This window comes from Solanum dulcamara, chromosome 11, assembly GCF_947179165.1.
Source record: "Solanum dulcamara chromosome 11, daSolDulc1.2, whole genome shotgun sequence".
Taxonomy (NCBI): domain Eukaryota; kingdom Viridiplantae; phylum Streptophyta; class Magnoliopsida; order Solanales; family Solanaceae; genus Solanum; species Solanum dulcamara.
In genome coordinates, this window is record NC_077247.1 from 23,837,820 (window position 1) to 23,861,342 (window position 23,523).

Sequence of the window (23,523 nt, forward strand, 5' to 3'; positions counted from 1 at the left end):
ATTATTGTTGAGTATTATGTTTCATGGCACCGTCTGATAGTGTTAGAAACTTCATAGACAGAATTTGATGATGTAATTAGAGTAGTTCTCCTTTGAAACTACTTCTGGATTATTTCTTTCATTTAATGTTGATGATGGCAAGCCCACATAAGTATTCTTATTCACTTAAATTTTTCTAAGAATTATTTCTTTCCTTTGATGTTGATGATGGTGAGCCCACATAAATATTCTTATTTTTACTTAAATCTTTCGCTGATGAACGAATGAGTGATGAGACCAACTGATTCTCTCGAAGGCCAGAGATGATTTCTAAGTGCCGGTCACTCCTAGAGTACACTCTCGGAGCGTGATACATGTAATAGTTATACACACTAATACCAAATAGAATGTATAATTAATATTTACATTAGTTATACGTAAGTTAAAAAAATATATTAAACAAGATATTAGTATTACACAAAATTAATGCAAGCGACCCTCGGCATAGTACATATTAAAAATATAAAGGAGAGATTGTGATAGAGGAAATGAAAATTAAGGTTATTTATCATCACTCAATAAGATACCTGCATTACAAACACATTTACAGAGCCTGACGCAAATCAAAAATTTGGATACCTAACAAAATTACAAGATCAGAAATATCATCAGCTGTTAGTTGAGTGGTCTGAGATTCTTACTATGACTGATAAAGGAATGTTTACAACGTGACCTTGGTTTCCTACAAGTCCTATTCTTCCAAAGCTTGGTGTTGTACTGTTAATGGTAGCATTGAGGAACACATTCAAGATCTGCTGCTGTCCACCTGCAACAAAAAATCGCTTTGGGGTAACCTTAACGGAAACCCCATTAGGTGCACTCCAACCGACAATATATGTTTCATTGCCCGCTATGTTGGTCAATGTTCTTTGAACTTTTCTTGATTGGTTCAGCTTTGATATTGTGATTGAAGGCATGTTCAGGTCAGCTCCATTCAAAGTAGATACTCCGCAGCTCTCACCAGTGTAATTCAGAAGAACAGAAGCTGATCCATTTATGCCACAGAGGAACGCAATGTAGTCGTTATAACCTACAAATCAGATTTTAAGGTCCACATCTAACAGAAAATGATGTGCCACAATGGATGTATTCTAGCCACCCAAACATCATTAGTCATTGTTTTCGAAATAATTTTAGTGATTAACTCTACGTTGAACTATTCTCAATTCTCATTTCAAACAAATCACTCACGTAGTCTTTTAACAACAACAACATACCCAGTGGGATCCCATAAGTGGGGTCTGGGGAGGGTAGGGTGTACGGAGACCTTACCACTACCTCATAAAGATAGTGAGGCTGTTTCCGAAAGACTCTCAGCTCAAAAGACACATTCCCAGATATAAGTAAAAATAAACACATATATATATACAGGGAGAGATAGAGAGAGCATAGTGATAAAAAAACGATGCAAGTTTTACAAGACAAGGACAATAACGATAAAAATGTAATATGGTAATCAAAACAAAACAAAACACCGCAACTCTAATGGCACGCCTAGACCTACAACCACCCTAAATCGACAAATGACAAGATACCATTCTACCTCTACTAGCCTTCTACCCTAATTCGCGACCTCCACTCTTTTCTATCTAAGGTCATGTCCTCGGTGATATAGAGTACTGTCATATCTTGTCTAATCACCTCTCCCCAATATATTTTTGGTTTACCCCTACCTCTCCTCATAGCCCCCAAATCCAATCGCTCGCACCTCCTAACTGGGGCATCGATACCCCTCCTCTGCACACGTCCAAACCATCTCATTTTTGCTTCTCTCATCTTGTTTGTTTGCCACAGAGGCCACTTCCACCTTCTCCTGAATGACCTCATTTCTAATTTTATCACTCCTAGTGTATCCACACATCCATCTCAGCATCCTCATCTCCGCAACATGGATCTTCTAGACATAAGATTTCTTTACCGTCCAGCACTCCACTCCGTATAACAACGCCGGTCAGCTTATCCATCACCAAGGCAAAAAGGAAAGGACTCAGTACAAATCCCTGATGTAGTCCCATCTCAATAGGAAAATGCTCTGAGTCACCTCCCACCGTCCTAACCACCATTCTGTAAAACTTACCTTTAAGTTTATATGGTACTTTCTTATCACACAAGACTTCAGAGGCAAGCCTCCATTTCAACCACACTACCCCAATGCGATGTGTGACATCCTCATCAATGTCCCCACTGCTCTGGTTGATGGATCGAACGTATTTAAAGCTTTTAGTCTTGGGGATAGGCTGAGTGGCAAGTCTCACTTTTATGCCCTCTTCATCCATCGCACCACTGAATTTACACTCCAAGTATTCAGTTTTGATCCTGCTCAATCTGAATCCTTTGGACTCCAGAGTATGTCTCCAAACCTCCAACCTATCATTAACTCTCTCCCGAGTCTCATCAATCAAAACTATGTCGTCCGCAAATAGCATACACCATGGAACCTCCTCCTGAATAGACCGTGTCAGCTTATCCATCATCAAGGCAAAAAGGAAAGGACTCAATACAGATCCCTGATGTAGTCCCATCTCAACAGGAAAATGCTCTGAGTCACCTCCCACTGTCCTAACTCGAGTCTTGGATCCATCATACATGTCCTTTATCGCTCTAATATACACCACCAGAACACCTTTAGCCTCCAGGCACCTCCAGAGAACATCCCTCGGAACTTTGTTGTAAGCCTTTTCAATATCAATGAATACCATATGAAGATCCCTTTTTCTTTCTCTAAATTTCTCCACCAGTCTCCGCATAAGATGGATTGCTTCAGTAGTCGACCGTCCCGACATGAATTCAAATTGATTCTCTGAGATAAACATTCCTCTCCTCACCCTCATCTCCACCACTCTCTCTCAAATCTTCATAGTGTGGCATAGCAATTTGATCCCCCTATAATTATTACAGTTTTGGATATCACCCTTATTCTTGTACAGTGGAACCATAGTGCTCCATCTCCATTCATTGGGCATCTTGGCAATTTTGGCAATTTGATCCCCCTGTAATTATTACAGTTTTGGATATCATCCTTATTCTTGTACAGTGGAACCACAGTGCTCCATCTCCACACCTACCTTGTTAGTGCTCTTCCAAAAGTCCATCGAAATCTCATTGGGCCCGGTAGCTCTCTCCCTCCTCATCCTGCTAATAGCCCGTCTAACCTCTTCAACCCTAAAACACCTGCAGTACCCAAAGTCTTGAAGACTATGAAAGTGCGCTAAATCACCCAGTACAATGTCACTGTCTCCTTTTTCATTTAAGAGACTATGGAAATAAGTCTGCCACCTTTGCTTGATGGAGGCGTCATCCACTAACACTTCACCTTCCTCATCCTTAATGCACTTTACTATCCTCATCCTTAATGCACTTTACTAGATCTAGGTTGCGGGATTTTCTCTCTCACTTTAGCGAGCCTATACAATCTCTTATCCCCACCTTTTTCCTCTAACTCAACATATAAGTGTTCAAAAGTTGTCGTCTTAGCACTGGTGACCGCTGACTTCGCTTCCTCTTTGCCTTTTTATAGATATCTTTAAGCCTACTCTTCTCCTCCTCATCCACGCACTCCATCCACTTCGTATAAGCAACCTTCTTGGCTTTCACTTTGCTTTGTACTTCTCCATTCCACCACCAATCTCCTTGGCAACCACCGAATATACCTCTCAATACCCCTAGAACCTCGATAGCTGCTTTTCTAATGCAACCAGCTGTCATGTCCCACATGTCGTTCGCATCACCACTATTGCTCCAGGCCCCTGAGCCCGTCAACTTCTCCCCTATCTCCCGAGAAAGAACGGGAGTTAGGCCCCCCATCTAATCCTCGGCTGGTCATAGAGGGGAGGGTCTTCTTTCTCCTATCCCTTTTAATCTCCAAGCCCATCACCAAAAGCTTATGTTGGGTAGTAATATTTTCACTCAGAATAACCTTGCAATTCTTACAAATGCCTCTATCACCCTTCCAGAGGAGTAAGTAGTCAATCTGAGTTCTAGTTACCGTGCTACTAAAGGTAACCAATTGATTTGCCCTCTTCAAAAAACACGAGTTAGCGATAACCAACTCAAAGGCTTTAGCAAACTCCAGAAGAGATACTCTGCCGCGATTTCTCACTCCAAAACCAAGGCCTCGGACATCATCGAAATCATTTGAAGTTGTGCCGATATGACCATTGAAATCTCCACCAATGAGAATCTTTTCGGTACTGGGTATACTTCTCACTACCTCATCCAAACCCTCCCAAAAGAGTCTTTTGACTTCTTCATCCAGGCCAACATGAGGCGCATACGCACTAACAACATTTACAATAAGCCTGCCTATAACTAGCTTGATCAACATTATCTTATCGTTGATCCCCTTTACCTCCACCACACACTCCCTAAGATTCGCGTCGACTAGGATACCTACTCCATTCCTATCTCTAGAGCTTCCTAAGTACCATAATTTAAACCCGTCCACATCCCGAGCTTTGGTGCCTACCCATCTAGTCTCCTGAACACAAGCTATATTAATCTTTCTCCTCCTAAGGCTCTTCACTAGTTCTATGAACTTTTCTGACAGCGACCTTATGTTCCATGATCCTACTCTCAATTTAAGAGAGCCCGTCCCCCTCTTACCACTACTTCCCCTCGCCTTCAGCCCCAATCGAGGACATGACCCTAGTCCACCATTAGTTACTGAATCCACTAAAAAGATATGAACTACAAAGGCGATAAACTGGGAACAACTAAATCCAAAGAATACAAACAGCCAACGAGATAGTAATAGACAGTATAGGGTGTATACTAGAGACTCTACACACTAACTAATAGGCAAAACAATGTAGACTAATAACTACACGTTGATAGAAAATGAAGAACAAAATCTAAAACTATAATGGGAGGATACTAGAGCAGTAAGCCAACTGCTAAGAGTAGTATGAACAGTAGGGAAGATAAACTCTATATACTGATCTGAAACAGTATGTCAAGTGCTCAGTAACTAAGAACAATGCACACACAAAAATAAAGAACAATAGGCCAATCAGTAAATCCAGAATGGTATGGGAACGAGAGCACCTGATGACTGCCAATATAGTGAACAGCTATGGACCAACAGTGAAGAAACAACCTATCTTCTCCAAAAAAAAATATGCCGGAAAAGGGAGATGTCCTTGATGCGGAATTTGATTTCTTTTAGAAGATCTGACTGCCAGAATCTAGAAAAGACAGATCTGATGTCATAATCTGGTCGGAATCAAAATACATACATATGGCCAGCCTCGGAATGCAGAGGCGACCACACTAGAAAAAAAATGAAGTCGAAAACTGGCCGGAAACTGCCACACGTGCCGACGCGTGAAGATCGTGGAGACGCAGATCTGCGACTTCTGGCGGCGCGTGAGAGCGCGTGACTGAGCAGATCTCAGAGGAGCTAACTGGGGTTTGCTCGCCTGAGTGTTCCGCACCTCGTGGTGTTATTGGTTGCGCACAACATGAGCGGCAGCAAGCGTAGAGAAATTGAAGAGTGAGAGTTTGAAAGCGCAAAGAAGAAAGCAATAGAAAATGGGGAAGTTGTTGCTATAAAAGTACCCGACAGAAGATTTGATGCATTTTTGTAAATAAAAAATATCCTCCCTTTATTTTTCAAAAATCTTATGCTTAGAGAACATCAAATTTGAACTAATGTGGGATGAGAATTGCAGTATGATGAGAACTAATAAACAAAAAAAAGCTAATTATAGTTTGAACTACAGATGCAAGAGCTTTCCAAAGAAGGTTGGCCTAACCTACTAGCTCTCAATGGCACTCCTTCCCAATAGATTACCTAAGCTAGTTGTACCAAGAAACTTCAAACTATATTAAACACGTCTACAATTCTTAACACCCTACACTTGTAGAAAGATCAAAACACTTAATAGACATAGAAGAGAAAAAGAAATGCTTCCTACCCAACCAAAACTCGGTTGAACTAGTTAGATGCTTCAGTCAATCAATCGTTGACATTGGATTAGGTTTGACCTTCTCTCAATGTCCGGATATGCATTCTTTTCTCTGCAGTATGGTATGTAGACTTATAACCAATCAACTAGAGAGACTTATAATCAATCAACTAGAGAACGTTCTTATAATTACAGAAATGTTATTGATACAAGACTTGATTCTAAACTTCACGGACTAAGAAGGCTTCCTCTTACAAAGAGGTTAGAAGTTACTATGTGATAGAATCCATGAAAGTAAACCTTTATTAAAGGACTTAGATGAGTCTATGTGATAGCATCTATGGTAGCATACCTTTATTAAAGGAATTAAATGAAGCTTTGGAAGCTAAGGAGATCAAAATAAGGTTGGTGAGGTTCAATGAGAGATCAAGAATGTGTTTATCGTGGAAGAAGTATCCAAGAATTATGGCAAAGAGTGGACAAGTGCTATACGTATTTCATGGTCCAAGTCCAAGAGAAGGAAGATTGGAGCCACATAGATCCCAAGAGGAGGGGCGCACATGAAGCCAAGGAAAGGAGCAAAAAATTCCCAAGAAAGGGGGTGAAATTAATGCACACAATGGGCTAAGACTCACGCCCATAAGGGCCGAAAGACACACCCAAAAGGGCTTCTTACGCTTGTATTTTTTATGCTTATCATGTACCTAAGGAATATCAATTATCGTATACCTAAGGGTTTTCGGATCTCTATACAAGAAAGTGTTCTTAGTTAGTGAAGTTCAGATTAGAGTCTTTTTTAAGATATCCTTTGTGCAATGATAAAAATCATCTCCCATTTAAACTCTCTTATTTCCTTCGTCAAGGTATGAGATGTTGATCCTTAATATGAGTGTAACTTGTCAAGAATCACAATAGACGTATTTACTTTAGATCAAAGTTGTGGGATAAAGACTAGGCCAGGCAAATTGTTGGCTAGGAAAGTCATTGGAGGGCTACACTAGGCAAACCTTGTTTGGAAAACTTTTGTATCTATAATTCAAGCTTAATTTGTCTACTCAATTCTTATCATTCCTCAATTCTAGGAACTACCCTCATCCCTGAGATTACGACATCTATCATTTTGAAATTAATAGAGTTCAATAACGGGCTAAAATGCCAATGAACAATAGTTTCTCCTACACATCCTAGGGCAAAGATATCAAAAAGCAAAGAGTAGCTTACTTGTATCAAAAATAAGACCTGGATCCAGCGCTGCAGTAGCATTCACGAATCCGCTTCCCATGTCAAAAGGTGTTGCAGGAGACTGGTTCGAATCTGGGTTAGCATATGCACGCTGGGCTAGTATTGGGCCCCCATATTTATTATGGAGAGAGACTGTTGTAGAAAGTGCAGATCCAATTGCAGCAGGACTAAAGGCAGGAAATTTCTGCTTGATCAAGGCTGCTATACCAGCAATATGAGGGGCAGCCATGCTTGTACCAGACATCATTGCAAAGTGTTCACCTAAATAATAGGAAGTACTTGGGTCAGTAAATAATTTTTAATGGCATTTATATTGCTTTATGAGTACCCCCCCCACCCCACCCCACCCCCACCCCATACTTCTAGAGACAATTCTCGAGTAAGGAAGCCTTTTTAGTTCTTGTGACCCCCACCCCATACTTCTAGAGACAATTCTCGAGTAAGGAAGCCTTTTTAGTTCTTGTGACCATCTACCTTGAAATTCAATCAATTCAGCTCCGCGAGAACTCCAAGCAGCCCATATAGAATTTCCTGGAGCAACTAGGTTGGGTTTCAATATGTCTGCATTATCAACAGAACTATCTTCTGGATCTGGTCCCCTTGCAGAATAATACATAACCTTAGGAGCAGATAAGCTGAAATTTGCTTTAATTCCCCCCAAAATGCAGGCAACAGCCCCGAACTTGACAATTTTCGTTGTAGTTTCATCTTTCTCAAGAGAAGAATTGTAGTACTGAAGTAAAATCTGCCAAAATAATTAAGATCCCCAAATTAAAATCAAACATGAGAACTGTTGTGCATACATACCAGCACTCACAGAATGATTAAATTTGTAACAAAAGAAATTTACATGTTTTTACGATTCTTATCTCGCTTCCTGTTTATATAAAAGCACAACAGAACGTTGATCTGCACAGATGCTAAAAGCATTTGTACATCTAAACTCACCTTTGAATCATCTGGACTAGGAATTATAATTCCAGGCAATCTCATTGCAACCGGATTAAGTTGAAAGCTGATAACAAAAGGATCCATGGCAAATACCACTCCAGCTGCACTAAGATTCTTAGCTGTTTCTGAGGCCTGTTTGATGGTGGAAAGCCCAAGCACAAACCGGATGGAGTAGCTACAAATCAAGAGATTCCCTTGAACGAGCATATGATTGAACTTACTGGCATCTTGGCATTCACTAACATACATATCTTTAGCAGCTGTGTCATTCAAAGCATGAATTGCAGAAACCAGTGTGTACATGCCATCTGTTCCAGCTGTAAACAAAAACAAATTAAGCTAACAACATTACAGGGAACTCCTGAAAAGGTAAAGAAGTTTAGTGGGTCAAGGGTACAGTACAGCACCAACAACTAAAGTGTCGTTTCGTTGCATCCAAAGAGAAACTGGAAATAAGGTTGCAGTATTTCAGTGATTGTATCGACTGAATACTAATGGACTTAAGCTCAAATAACCCCCCCACCTCAAAAAAGAAGGCTTTTACAATTCAAAAATCTTAGTGCATAAATTTACCACAAAGTACATGCCTGATTTTAGGTACATTTTTTATGGACATGCCATGGAAAATCTCAGGCATCTAGCTAAGGTATGCATTTGTGGACGTGGTCACAGAAACTCTCAGGAATCTAGCTTAGGCAAACATTTTTCAGGAGATATTACAGGATGCTTCTCAGCTTCTGAAATCTGGAAAAAAAAACAGACAAACAAACTATAGTATTGAAGAAGAATAACAGCATGGAATTTATGTTGCTGAAATTATCAAGAAGACCATCTCCAAGAGTAAAGTTCTAGGCTTCACTTTCTATAACAACTTCGCATCTGCTTCCTCAACTTTAAAGGCAATCCTGTAATATCATCTTGCATTCTCCACTGATTTTGATAATCTTTAATAACCAATACATGAAGAGAGAGTAAACTTCATTTGTCAGGAAAAGATAGCTATCCTTTTCTTTTTAGGTAGTCCAAAAATGGCATCTGTTTCACGCAAATGAAGAAACGTTTTTCCTTTCAAACAATTTAAACTTTTAGATGGATGGCTCACACCATTTAATGTGGTATTGGAGCATTTTTGGGTCTATAATAAACATGTATCATCTTTAACAATTCAACTTTTATTCAAGGTGGTTCACGTAATATAGCATGGCATTGGATCTTTGTTGAAAAATAACTCTAGTTCCTGGCGATGCAATCACTATTCACTATAGCAACGTCTGGGAGAAGCATCTTATTAGATTATGTAAACAACCTTATCTAGCTTGAATTGTTATAAATGACACTTTCGTATACTTATTTTAGTTTGGCCACCCTGACGTGTGGGTCTAATTTTTTTTCTTGGGCTAAGTACATGAATATTTGGTTGATAAGTGGTGATGAGGCTTGAATTCAAGAGTTTTGCATGCTTTGATACCATGTGAGAGAAAAGATTAGAGAAAGCATGAAGAACATATGCCTGAATGCTTGTTACACACTTTACCATGTATACAGTAATTTATCTAATCTGGCACATGACCTGTACATACTTTAAGTACATCTAAGCCTAACGGGTCATGCATATTTAGAAACACGTTAACATTCACTTGAGAAAGCCCCAAACTGCCAAAGGTTGAGGGACTTGTGTCTTAGGTCAAAGGGTTGTTTTCTCAGTCACAAAAAATATATATTTTCACTTGAAAAAATCTGTTGATTGGCGCCTGTCCTCATACCTCAGATGCATTCTTTAACGTATAAGATATCCAAACATATAGATCGACACCAAATATTAAAGGGCTAGTTTGAATACTAGTAAGGAAGGGTCGACATATACCTTCCTTCTAACACCTCTATCAACTTAGTTCTCTGGATCGGTACTAACTTACCTATAACTGCTCCTACCATATCCAAGAGGAGCGACACTCTATTTGAGGATCTATTACTCATTCTTTTCTAACTCGTAAGGAACTCCAATTGAGAGAGAGAGAGAGAGAGAGTGTGTGTATGAGCCCGTTTGGATGGGCTTAAAAAAAGTAACTTTTATGTATGAAGTGCTTTTAGAATTTTGAAGTGATGAAAGTTATTTTTATAAATAAGCAGTTGAGTGTTTGGATAAAAGTGCTTAAATGAGGAAAATGATGTGAATTTTAGGGTTAAAAGAATAAAAAGGATAGTTTGGGAATTTAGTTAAAATAAAAGGGATATAAAAGTAATTTTCATGATCAAAGAAAATGACTTTAAGCACTTAGAAAAAAAAAGTTAGGAATTCTAACTTTTCATTTTGACTGACTTTAAGAACTTTATGGCTTAAAGTTAGCATTAGGCAAACACGTCCAAAAGCTAAAAATGGGCTTTAAGTTGGCTTTGACCAACTTAAAGCCTATCCAAACGGGCTCTATGTGTGTTACACACATTTGTAAATGATAGCTAAATTCCAGAAACCAATTAGTCCAGTCAGCATTTCAATGAGTTAGCTGGCTTAGCTGTCAAACAGTTAGAATAATGCTACATTGGAAGAGCAGTTAGTTACGGATTAGTTACATGCATTTCAGTTTAAATTGGTTCATTGTATAAGCTATAAAGTCTCTCAATTGTAAGGGTTCCATATCAATATACAATACAAGTCATTTCTCTCTTAAATCTCTATTATTATTATTCTCTATTTTCTATTGTTCTTAAACTGTTCTTCAGCAGTTTACTTCTCTCAATCCTCGAATGTTAGTTGATTCCTGCAATTGAGGTAACACACACACACACACACAGAGAGAGAGAGAGAGAGAGAGAGAGCAACAACTGAACTAGAAGTTGCATAAACTATCATTAGAAGTTCCAATAGAAAATTACTTAAATTAGTGCCTCTTAATAATTAGGTTGTCTATGACCACTAGTGAAGTGGTTTGGTTATGGTATCTGATCATTGGCCATTTCCCTTCAAAGAATTACATAATTTTAATTCTGCTCGTTAACTTCTTCTAACAGACAACTTAAGACTAATTAAATGAGAGGAAAGGAGTAAAATAATCAGATATTTGTGGGAAGAATCATTCTCCATTATATATTCTCAAAATCATCATCCATATTCATTCATTCATTCATTCATATTCATATATTATTAAAAGTAAGAAGCTCCATAGTGTAAAGTTGGATTACTTTTTTACCCCCTATACTAAATACAAATATAATAAAACATCTAATTAATAAAATATATATTTTTTAAAAATGAAAATAAAATAAAATCATATCCTATTATACTAAATACTAAAAGTGAAAGGTGATGTTAGGTCAATGTTGACCATATAATACTATATATTAAATTAAGTCTTTTATACTAACATAAAATTTATGAACACATAAATTAAATACAATGTACTAATGTGAAATAATGAACATAAAAAACTCATAGAATAACGGGACATACATTAGAATTGATAATAGCAGCTCTTAATTATTTTATTAAGAATATGTAAAGTTAGTAAAGTAAATTGTTTTTATTAATTAAATAAGAACTAAATTTGATGTCTTCTTAATTTTAATTAAGATCCTATATTAAATGGTAAATTATGGCTGAAGCCTTTGGTGCACGTGTCAATTAATCACAACTCAAGTCTTTTTCCCTTCTAATCTTAAGTGTCCATGACCAACAGACTTTTAATTCATTAGAGTCTATTACTCTATTTTATTTTACGTTTTTTGATCTTTGGCTTTCATTCTCCTATATATGTTTTAAATGAATTTGTAATGTAAAATTTTCACTTATAAATAGAGTCCACTTCAAAGTCATTTGATATCATTTGTCATTCCCAATTTCTTCGAGGGGAGTTGGCAGGAGACAAAAAAAGAAAGGTGTTAAATTCATTTTAGAATTATATATTCCTATTTTCCTATTGTAGATAAAATTTTAAGAAAAAAATTATGCTTATTATATTTTAATTTCACTATTTGTAAGGGTCAAAGTTATTGTTTTTATCTAATTCTATGTAATATGTAATATGAACAAGAACATGAAATTTTTGTTCATATTTGTTAATATATTATCGTATTTATTTTATCTATTATGTACAATTATCTCCCTTTTATAATTTTTTTTAATAGGGTATTGACATGAATCATTATCATCGATTATTGAGCGTTCTTAAGAAGTTGAGCATAAGTTTTTCTTTCATTTATTTTCTTAATTGCAAAACTAATTAAATTGCTACACTAAATATAATTAAAATAGAACTCTTATTGGCCGTTTGGATTGACTTATTTTAGGTGTTTTTAAGTCAAAACAACTTTTAAGTAGTTTCGAATTGTTTGGGTAAAAATAAAAAATGCTTATAAGCACTTATTTTGAAGCCGAAATAATAAAAACAAGTCAAAAGTCATAAGTTAAAAATCCTAACTTAAGGCTTTTGGCTTATAAGTCATAAGCCAAAAGCTAATCCAAACAGGCCCTTAGCACTTAATATTATAGCCAAAAAAAATGTTTTGAGGAACACATAGAACATGTTGTTCCATTGGCAAACTACAATTGACAAGGATAACAATTTCACGTGTGTAGTCATTATTTTAATATTTCTACTTTTTTTCTCCTAGGAAGATTAATAGTGTCCCACTTATCTTTTAACGTGACTTGAACTCTCAAAACCTATCGATTGATGGTGGAAGTGCTCAACCACTTGAACAAGCCTCACTTGTTATTATTCTAATATTTCTAATTGAGCAGATGGGATCTTTTCATTCTCTTGATTCTCATATTGAATTAAAATATTTGGCCGATAGTTTAAATCATGCAATTAAAGCACCAAGAAGTTATATATATAGGAATAATGCATAAGTATCCCTTGAACTATGACCGAAATCTCAGCGACACGCCTTAATTTAACTAGGATCCTATTACCCCTCTCCCTCCCCCCGAACTCATTTTTTGCATTTTCGTGCATCTTGTTGATGTGACACCTTAAACCAAGTAAGTTGATTGTGTTTGTACACACACACGCTTACCACGTCAGCACATGTATAATTTTTTAAATTTTTTTAAAAAATTAATATTTTTAAAAAAAATTCAAGTTTTTAATTGTTTTTGAATCTTCTTATTTCTTAATCATGTATTTAAATTAAGTTAAAAAACACGTAAAAAAAATTAAAATGTTTCCTTGCATTTAAAAATTTTAAAAAAAAATTCTACCTTCATTTATTGTCTTTTCTCTTTAATTTTTCTATTGATTTTATTTACTCTTTTTATTTTTTTTCTTTTCTTTTGATTTGATTTCAAATTTAATTCTGAATATCTTGTATTTCAAATAAAGTTAATTTCGAAGGGATAAGTGAAGAAAATCAAATAAAACACAAAAAAAATTAAAACGTTAAAATTAAAGGGCACTTTTTAATTACTTTTTAAAAAAATACACATAATTTTTTCAAGATAATTAAAAGTGAAAAGATAAGAAATTAATGAAAGAAGAAAAATAAAAAGTTTAAAGTGAGAAAGAAATTTTAAATAAATATTTTACATAGAAAGAAATGAAAATTATTAAATATATATATACATTTTAATATCAATAATTATGTGTACTAACTAATTATAAGAATTGCAATTAAAAAAAAGGACATGTGTCCAATTTTTTCACTCACCACTTGCCTTTAAGAGAGTGTGCACGTCACCTTTTAGGGTGTATTTTTTTTATTTTAAAATAGGTTAGGAGGTAATAGAACCCTAGCTAAGTAAAATGTGTCGCTTGGATTTCGGTCATAGTTCGAGGTAGTTATGCATTATCCCATATATATACTCATAATTTAGAATCAAACAGAAGGTGTATATATATGTACAATGAACTACCATTTTAAAGTTGAAAGAAAAAAAAACTCCTCTGAAAGTTGAAAAAAAAAAACTACCACTTTAAAACGTTTATACTAATTAGCATAACATACGCGTGCATTGCACGTGTTTCAGAACTAGTAGAATTAAATGCATCAATCACCAAGGAAGACTTACGTGCTAGTCCAACTCCAGATATGGTGATATTGTTGCCCAGCAATATAGAGTTGCTGTAAACCCTGTCATGGGTTGAAGCACCAACACTGAAGATCCATGGGCTGAAGGAAGCAACACTCTTAGGCGATGGTCCAGTATTGCCAGCTGCTTGTACCACAAAAATGCCAGCTTTTATTGCTGAAAGCAAGGCCATGTCTATCGGATTAAAGAAAGTCGCCAAACCAGGAGGACGCCTGTTTGGAGAGATTGATAAATTGATTATATCCACGCCATCCTGGGCTGCCTATAATTGTAACAGACAAGTATCAGCACTGAGGAATTATATTTATTCTTTTTCTCTTTTGCTTCTGTGTTAGCAGACAAGTATCAGCACTGAGGAATTATATTTATTCTTTTTCTCTTTTGCTTCTGTGTTAGCAGTAAATGATTCTTAAGCATGAAGGACAAATGAATATGCCCTCCCCCATCCATAAAAACTTGACCTGCTTCCCATTCATCCATAAAAACTTGACCTGCTTCCCATTCTAATCTGTCCCAAAAATTAGACCTATTTTGGTAGATGGAACTTTTTCTTTTATAACTGAGAGATGAAACTTTTTCTTTCATAACTGAGAGATGAAACATTTTAAAACCTTCCAACAAAATCAAATCGAAGCTAGTATACTACTATTATGCTACTGAAACTTGATGTGAGGTTCTCCCTACATCTGCAATATATCTTTCTCCTTTCCTCTTTATCCCATTCTAATCTGTCCCAAAAATTAGACCTATTTTGGTAGATGGAACTTTTTCTTTTATAACTGAGAGATGAAACTTTTTCTTTCATAACTGAGAGATGAAACATTTTAAAACCTTCCAACAAAATCAAATCTAAGCTAGTATATTACTATTATGCTACTGAAACTTGATGTGAGGTTCTCCCTACATCTGCAATATATCTCTCTCCTTTCCTCTTTATCCAATAGTCAAAACCACGACATGCATCCTTTTCTCTTTGTTCTTTTCCTTAAAAGTTCTCCACTCTCTAGCCAAAAATGAAAACCTACCTGGTCTATTGCAGCAACGACATCTGCAGCAAAGCCACCAAAACTCTTGTATAATGCCTTGTAAACTGCAATGCTAGAAATATCGGCATGTAATCAGTATCTTCTCTAATACTAACTTTTAGCGAGAAAGATATAAGGTAAGGAAATTAAATCCTCGGATCAATCTCTGTATTTTGAAAAAAGAAAACAATGGAGGCTTGAGTTCTGAGCACTTGGGGAAGTTGAGAAGATTGATCATTAAAGTAGATTTATGGTAATTTCCCCAAGTGCTCAGAACTCAAGCACTTCCTAGTGTTCCAGGATTCCCCTCAACAATAGATTCAGACTTTCATAACTTTACTTATCAGAGAACAGGCAAGTGCTCAGAACTCAAGCACTTCCTAGTGTTCCAGGATTCCCCTCAACAATAGATTCAGACTTTCATAACTTTACTTATCAGAGAACAGGTGGGCTAATTGTAATGTTTGGTTAACTCCTGAAGAAGTGATCGGGATCATTTTGTTACAAAAGAGCCTTTTTGTAAAGTTAAATTGTCAAAATCTCGTGCATTAAGAAAGCGCTTGGTTAGAATTATTCCAAGATACACAAGACAAAGGGCCTAAAGAAGAGATGAGCAAGAACTAATACACTAAATTACTAGTTATGATAGTTATATCGTTCGAATCTCTCAGGTTGATATCGGTAAATCAAATATGAACAAAAATATTAACTAAAGATTTCTTACTGTGAATGAGGAGCCATTCCACTAGCATTTCCAAAGTTATGTCCAGCTACAATAACGGGGATCCCATGGTTCCCTGCCGCAACAGAAGCGGTATGCCTGTTTAATTAAGAAATTCAAGCCACTTGGTTGTAGATGCCATTTTCAGTATCTTAAGTTTGCGGTAAAGACAATTGAATTCTCAACATAACAAATTGATGATATCAAGAAGGTTCAAATCAAGCAAGGTCTTTTCTTTTCTTTCCGTTGCTTTTTCTTTTGTGTGTGTTTTTGGAACCTTGAAAATCAAACCATGGACATTCAACAACCAATTATTAGTTCGACAAAATAAGTTGATATCAGCATGGTTTCAAATCAGGTGGCTGTCATCAAATTAGTCATTGGCATCTTCTTGTATCTGTTGAATTGAATTCTTTCTGACTTGACTGATGGAAAGGTGTTTCATTTAGCATTTGAAATAAACCCCCCAGCAAGTGGATTCTGTTGGTTTTTTAAAAGATGGCGCAGCAAAAAGTGTCAACAAAAGTATTGACTGAAAATGTCTCTCAATATTTTTATTAACTATAAGCGAGCTTTAGATAGCCAATTCGAACACATAATACCAGAAAATCTGCAATTCAAAAAAAGCTAAAATAACTCAACAACTAAAACAACCAAATAAAAAAATTAAAAATTCAAATTCATCTTAAACCTCATAATTATGCTACAAATTACTGCAATAACTAAGAGTAAATTTCAACAGATTTCCATAAGAGATGTGACCTATAGAATCTGATAAGTCATTCTTATATGTGTATTTATGCCTTTTCTCATGTTTGAATTATTGAGTTTTAAGTATTATATGATGTAATTCCCCATATATTTGTGTTGTTTTGATGATAGATATGCAACGAAGGAGATAAGGAGGAAATACACAAGACTCAAGCAAAAGAGATGCAAGAAATGAAGAAAAATTGGTTGAAGAATAATTGGGCTCAAAACAGCCCGGCCATCGCAATAGTCAAGTTTTGGTCACTGCAACGCTCCTTCAAAATTTGTTAACCACTCCCGACCATTGCAGTGGTGGAGTTTTAGTCCCTGCAACAACACGACCCTGAGTCCACTCCCAACCGTTGCAGTGGTGGACTTTTGGTCCCTGCAACGACACGACCCTGAGTGCAAATTTTAAGTTTTTTTCCAATTATTAGGGTTGAGAGGGAAACAAATAGGGACTTTGGAGGCTAGGAAAAAAGGGGGAGGCGACACACAAAGACAGACGCAGATGTTGGGAGGGAAAAGAAGAGAAACTCAAGATTTTCAAGGAAGATTCAAGAAATTTAGAGTTTCTTCTAAACCACCTTCTTCTCTTAATCTTGTGTTATGAACATGATTGACTCTTAACTTTTCAAAGATTTTTTTTACTCCATTTATATAGTTACTTTCTCGTAGTTGAGTTTTGATGAAACCTATGATATTATTAGTGATTAATTTACCTTTCATCTCATGTGTAAATTAGGATAGTCTTTTGTTGAATATTCATTCTATTCGTGAGAAGGGAACTAGTATTTTAACTTCTTAATGGTCACATAGATATTTGAAAGAAGTTTATATTTTTCTATCTATAGGGAATCATTAAACACAACTTTCACATCTTTATACATCTTTTTCTTTCTATTAATTGTAGAACACCGAAAGGAGTACAATTATTAGAAAGGATTAGAGGGATTGAATGTATTTGCTAGAAACGTTCATACTTTAACGAGGGTTGATGAAATTTATTGAAAATTGCTAGTTATCCCATAGGTGAAGCTTATTTATCTACCTGAGTTATTTCTTTCTCCAGTCATTATTAATTTTTAAAAAAATATTTCCAAAATTATCGGATTTCTTAAATAGTAATCAAGAAATACTAATTAGCATATTAGAAATCATCCTCGTTGGATCAACATTATCTATACTATCTTTGACAAGCACGAGCTTTCATTTTTATACATCGATCTTGCACTCGTCAAAATTTTGGCGCCGTTGTTGGGAATTAGGTGACATCTATTTTGCTAATTGTTGTTTTTGCAACTTTGAGGGCTGTATAAGAAAAAATTTAATCACAGAATGGAGATTTCTTCTTTAATACCTGACGAGTGCTAGAGAGGAAGACTTGAAGAAAAAATCCCTAAATTTGAACTCACCCAAATGCTTTAAAGATGACCTACAGCAAATCCAGAAAAACAATTCCAGAGCTGATAGCAGAACATTTTCAAAGGATGAGAACACGTGACTATTGTGGTGGAAATCACCTCATTCGTGAATGCCAAGAAGGTAACTTATGTTCCTATAGTTTATCTGAACAATCTTACTATGTCTCTCATACTAACAGGCAGGATGATTCATAATATGGTTACAATTATGATTCGGAATGGAATGGATACTCAAATTATGGCTGGAATCAAAGCGACATGAGGCAACCACCTCAAGAGGAGAACCGAAACTTTAGAGAGTTAATACTTGGATCAGCAAGCAAAACAGAAGAAAGTTATAAAAGTATAGATGAATCATTGGGCAACATGAATGCTCACTTGGACACAATGATGACTGTTTTATCAAGTGAAACATACGATGTAGCAACCAATAGTTCTCCTGAGATCTCAGACATTCAAACTAAGACCACATCTTCAGTAGGTGGAGAAAATATAGAGGATTTAGTGTCACGTGAGAATGAGTGGAGTAATGAAGAAGAAACGTCCATACAAGATAAGATGATCGAAGCTATCACCCAACTGGAGGAGCTTTATCAAATTGTGGTGGAGATGAAAAAGATTGGGTTAATTCTACTTCTACAGATGATGAAGGCATACCCAACTTTTCTTATCCGTATGAATCTCTTAACTTAAGTGAGGGGGAAGTGGTCACGAATATCAATGAAAAGGAGAATTAACATTCTGATCACTATTCTTCATTTTCATATGTTCAAAATGATCTTGTGGATTTTCAAGAAAAGGTCTGCAGTAGTGATTCTGAGGGAAAAAAACAAATTGGAGTTCAGGATTACCATGCATGAATACCTGGATCCTCATGAAAAGACCAAAAATTAAGAAAAAGAGAGCAATGCGCATAGGAAGAATATGTTTTATAATGCACGTGGTCAAATGAGCTCCATGAAAAACTTCAAGGACCAACGAGGACAACTATGTTCAGAATTGGAGGTTGAGTTCATAAGCTCTAAGAGGAAGAAAAGGCACATAAGTGTGTCTCCTACAACGGCAAAAATGTGATTGTCTCACCACTTCAGGGAAGTTACTGTTACCCTTCCTATTTATTCCTCGTTGTTGACAGCTTGATGCATTGGAGACAATGCTATATTTAAGTGTGGGGAAAGGGTATGGAAACTATGTAGTCATATATTTTCTTTATTTTGCATTTTGTTATTATTTATTTATTTTATTAGTATAACTTCTTGGTCCTATGCCCTTCGTGGATCTCTTTCAAGCTTGGATTCTTTGACATGCTCGTAATTTCTTTTGAACCGAGTGTTTGTTAGATTAGAAAGTAGGTTAATTTTTCTTTGACAAAAAACATAAGAGTTGAGTTTTTTGAAAGACAAACCGACATTGGGGAAGTGAAATTAAAATTGATCTTTGAATTCCATATGACAATTATGTGGTGAAAATGTTGCTATTTTCTTGTGTTCACATGTTAGTCTTTAACTTGCCTTGTTTGTTGTTTGCTAAGTTACTCGGACTCGGGTGCGGGTCGGCACAATCTAAATTTTAAGATTCGGGGAGACGAATCCAAGTATGGATACGGGTGTAGGGATTCGGCTAAAAATATTCAATATTATAAAAAAATAGTTATAAAGATAAAGATATTATTTCCCTCAGAAAAGAAAAAAAATGTCATTCAAGACCTTCCACCAACTCTCGTTACAGATCATTCCTATTATCTATCATAAGCGGAACACAACCGCTTGAATATTTAGCATCTCTCTGTTTGAATAGAAACATGAAGCAACAAATAGTGACCAAGAGGAAAAGTATCTTGGTCAAAGTATTTGATGTGGGTTGACCAAATCCCACACATATCCCGCATCCGTCTGATGTATCTGATGTGGGTTGTCCATGCCGCATCCGTCTGATGTATCTGACATCTCTCTGTTTGAATAGAAACATGAAGCAACAGATAGTGACCAAGAGGAAAAGTATCTTGGTCAAAGTATTTGATGTGGGTTGACCAAATCCCACACATATCCCGCATCCGTCTGATGTATCTGATGTGGGTTGTCCATGCCGCATCCGTCTGATGTATCTGATGTGGGTTGTCCATGCCGCATCCGTCTGATGTATCTGATATGGGTTGTCCATGGACTCTTGGTCAAAGTATCTAATGTGGGTTGACCGAATCCCACATGTATCCCGCATTTGTCTTGTGTCGACATGGGTGCGGCAGCAAAAATGAAGAGTCCGTGCAACTTAGGTTGTTTGAGGCGAAATCCTGGGATGTTCTCAAGTTAGGAAAGGATTGTCGGCCTTCCTTGTTTATCTATGTTTAGCCTAAATAGATCGGCCCTTAATTTTAATTATCCGTTGTCAGCCCCTTTGTGCCTTAATGAATAATCCTGTGCTTTTCTGGTAGCCAATGATAACCTTTATCCTGTTTTTGTGCATTCCTAGTGTTGTTCACCTTATTCCCTTGGGCACACCTTACTTGAGCAAAATGAGTATAGAGTTTCAACTATGGGATTTAGTATGAAAAGAAAAAAACATATTGTTGTCAGCTAAAAAAGAAAAAAAAGTGAGAAATGGTTTAGAAGGAAGAAAGGTTTGCAAAAAAAAAAAGAAAAAGAAAAAGAAAGAAGAAGACAAGGAAAAATTGGCAAGAAAAGGAGGAAGTCCATCTGGAGAATATAGAAAGAAGACATTTGAAAAAAAAATAGGAAGTGTGCTTAAGTGCCGAGTAATTGTTGCACCAAACAGTCACTCTTGTACCCATCCCTTAGCCTACATTACAACCAAAGAAAAAGTCCTGCCTGATCTTTACTTAAGAACTCCTATATTAGTGGATAGCAACAAAATAAGCAAGCTTATGGTACTCTTCTATGTGGCACAAGAATTTCTTTGATCAGTGAGTGCCTTGTTCTTGAACATACCCCTTCTTTCTTTTGTGAATTTGCGGTAATCCGTTCGGTGAGGAATATTGGGATTCAAGTGACACAAGGGTTTCATTTTGTCAATACGTGAGTATGAGCAAGAAAAAATGGTGTTTAATTCTCTTGGTTGATCTAAGTCAGTTTTGCTGAATAAGAAAGCTCTAAACTGATTTTGATGTCCTTCCGCTGCTGTTTTATGGTGGAGTCCTTTTTGCTTGAGGACAAGCAATGATTCAAGTGTGGGGCAGATTGATAAGTCATACTTATGTGTATTTATGTCTTTTCTCATGTTTAAATTTATTGAGTTTCAAGTAATATATGATGTGATTCCTCACATATTTGTGGTGGTTTGATGATAGATATGCAATGGAGGAGGATAAGGAGGAAATACACAAGACTCAAGCAAAAGAGATGCAACAAATGAAGAATAATTGGGCACAAAATAGCCCCGACCGTCGCAGCATTTTTGGTAGTTGCAATGCTCCTTCGAAATTCGTTAATTTAGTCCCGACCGTCGCAGCGGTGGAGTTTTGGTTGCTGCCACAGCACGACCCTGAGTGCAAATTTTCAGTTTTTTTAATTGTTAGGGTTGAGATGGAAATAATAATTAGGGACTTTGGAGGCTACGAGAAAAAGGGAGGCGACAACAAAGACAGACGCGGCTGTTGGAAGAGAAAAGAAGAGAACTCAAGATTTTCAAGGAGGATTCAAGAGATTTAGAGTTTCTTCTAAACCTTCTTCTTCTCTTAACCTTGTGTTATGAACATGATGACTCTCAACTTTTCAATGATAGTTTTTACACCATTAATGGAGTGACTTTATCGTAGTTGAGTTTTGATGAAACCTATGTTTTTATTAGTGATTAATTTACCTTTCACCTCATGTGTTTAATTGATTCCTTGAGGAATTTATTGATTTATTAAGCACAAGAAATATAATTTCTCAATTGCTTTGATTGGGTTTAGGATAAACTTTTGTTGATATTGATTCTATCTGCAAGAAGGGATTAGTATTTTAACCTTGTCACAGAGATATTCGAAAGAAGTGTATATTTTTCTATCTATAGGGAATCATTAAACACAACTCTCACATCTTTACAAAGGATTAGAGGAATTGAATATATTTGCGAGAAACGTTCATACTTAAATAAGGGTTGATGAAAGGTAATGAAAATTGTTAGTTGATCCATATATGGTTTCTTGACTCAACTCATTTATTTCCCTAATTTATAAGCGTATGTTTTAATTGAGTTGGTTATTTCTTTCTCACGTCATTATATTATTTTGAAAATTATCGTATTTCTCAAATAGTAATCAAGCAAGACTAATTAGCATATTTATAAAGACTCAACCCTCGTGGGATCGCCATTATCTATACTATCTTTAACAAGCACGAGCTTTAGTTTTTTTTTATGACAAGGAAAACCCGCAGTCACTATCATTTGGTTATTTCCCTAATTTATAAGCGTATGTTTTAATTGAGTTGGTTATTTCTTTCTCCCGTCATTATATTATTTTGAAAATTATTGTATTTCTCAAATAGTAATCAAGCAAGACTAATTAGCATATTTATAAAACCTCAACCCTCGTGAGATCGTCATTATCTATACTATCTTTGACAAGCACGAGCTTTAGTTTTTTTTTATGACAAGGAAAACCCGCAGCCATTATCATTTGGGTGCGCACAGGGTAAAAACTCTGCTCCTATGTAATAGCTCGCAAACCACACAGGAGAGGTAACATGCACAAACCCCAATAAGACGAGCTCGACCCAGAAGGCAAACCCCTTGCTTTCGCTGGCCAGGGGTTTCGAACTTGAGACCTCCCAACATAGAAGCCCCAAGCCCAACCACTGGGCCACCCCGAAGGTTAGCACAAGCTTTAGTATTTATACATCGATATTGCTCCCGTCAAATTGTGGCGTCATTATCGGGGATTGGGCAACATCTATTTGTTAATTGTTGTTGCTATTTTGAGAATTGTATATAATTTTTTTAATCACATTTTTGAGATTTCTTCCTTCGTACTAAACAAATATTAGAGAGAAAGACTTGAAGAAAATATCTTTGAATTTGAATTCAACCCAACTCCCAAGTGCTTCAAAGATGAATTACAGCAAATCCGAAAAAACAAATGTGGAGCTGATAGCATTTTCAAAGGATAAAACCATGTGACTATTGTGGTTACTATTCCTATAGTTCATCATCTGAACAATCTTACTATATCTCTCGTACTTACAAGCAGGATGATTAATATGGTTACTGTTAAATTTGACAAGATTCTAGATGAATTAAGTGAAGATTTGGTAGGAAGATAATTTATTGGTACAAAAAGTCAAGGTAGTATCTTTGTAAGTGAAAGTTTAGCAAACCATAAAATGATTTCACAAGTTGAACCTTGACATTTTTGACATATAATGATGTCATGGATGACATCAAGAACAAGAATTCATTCTCATAAATAGGTAGTTCTTGATTCATTTGAAACCTTTTA

General features: G+C 36.1%; 1 protein-coding gene across 2 annotated transcripts in view; it reads right to left on the reverse strand.

Moving 5' to 3' along the window:
* Positions 1-523: 523 nt before the first annotated feature.
* LOC129872197 (subtilisin-like protease SBT2.2) overlaps positions 524-23,523 on the reverse strand; it is a 30,474-nt gene continuing 7,474 nt past the window's right edge. For both annotated transcript variants that reach the window (XM_055947089.1, XM_055947088.1), the window contains exons 4-10: positions 15,916-16,011; positions 15,192-15,264; positions 14,146-14,428; positions 8,136-8,455; positions 7,662-7,932; positions 7,167-7,448; positions 524-1,069 (exon numbers count right to left, since the gene is read on the reverse strand). In XM_055947089.1, the coding sequence (XP_055803064.1) occupies positions 648-1,069; positions 7,167-7,448; positions 7,662-7,932; positions 8,136-8,455; positions 14,146-14,428; positions 15,192-15,264; positions 15,916-16,011 (1,747 nt within the window). In that variant the 3' untranslated portion in view covers positions 524-647. The remainder of the gene's footprint in view (positions 1,070-7,166; positions 7,449-7,661; positions 7,933-8,135; positions 8,456-14,145; positions 14,429-15,191; positions 15,265-15,915; positions 16,012-23,523) is intronic.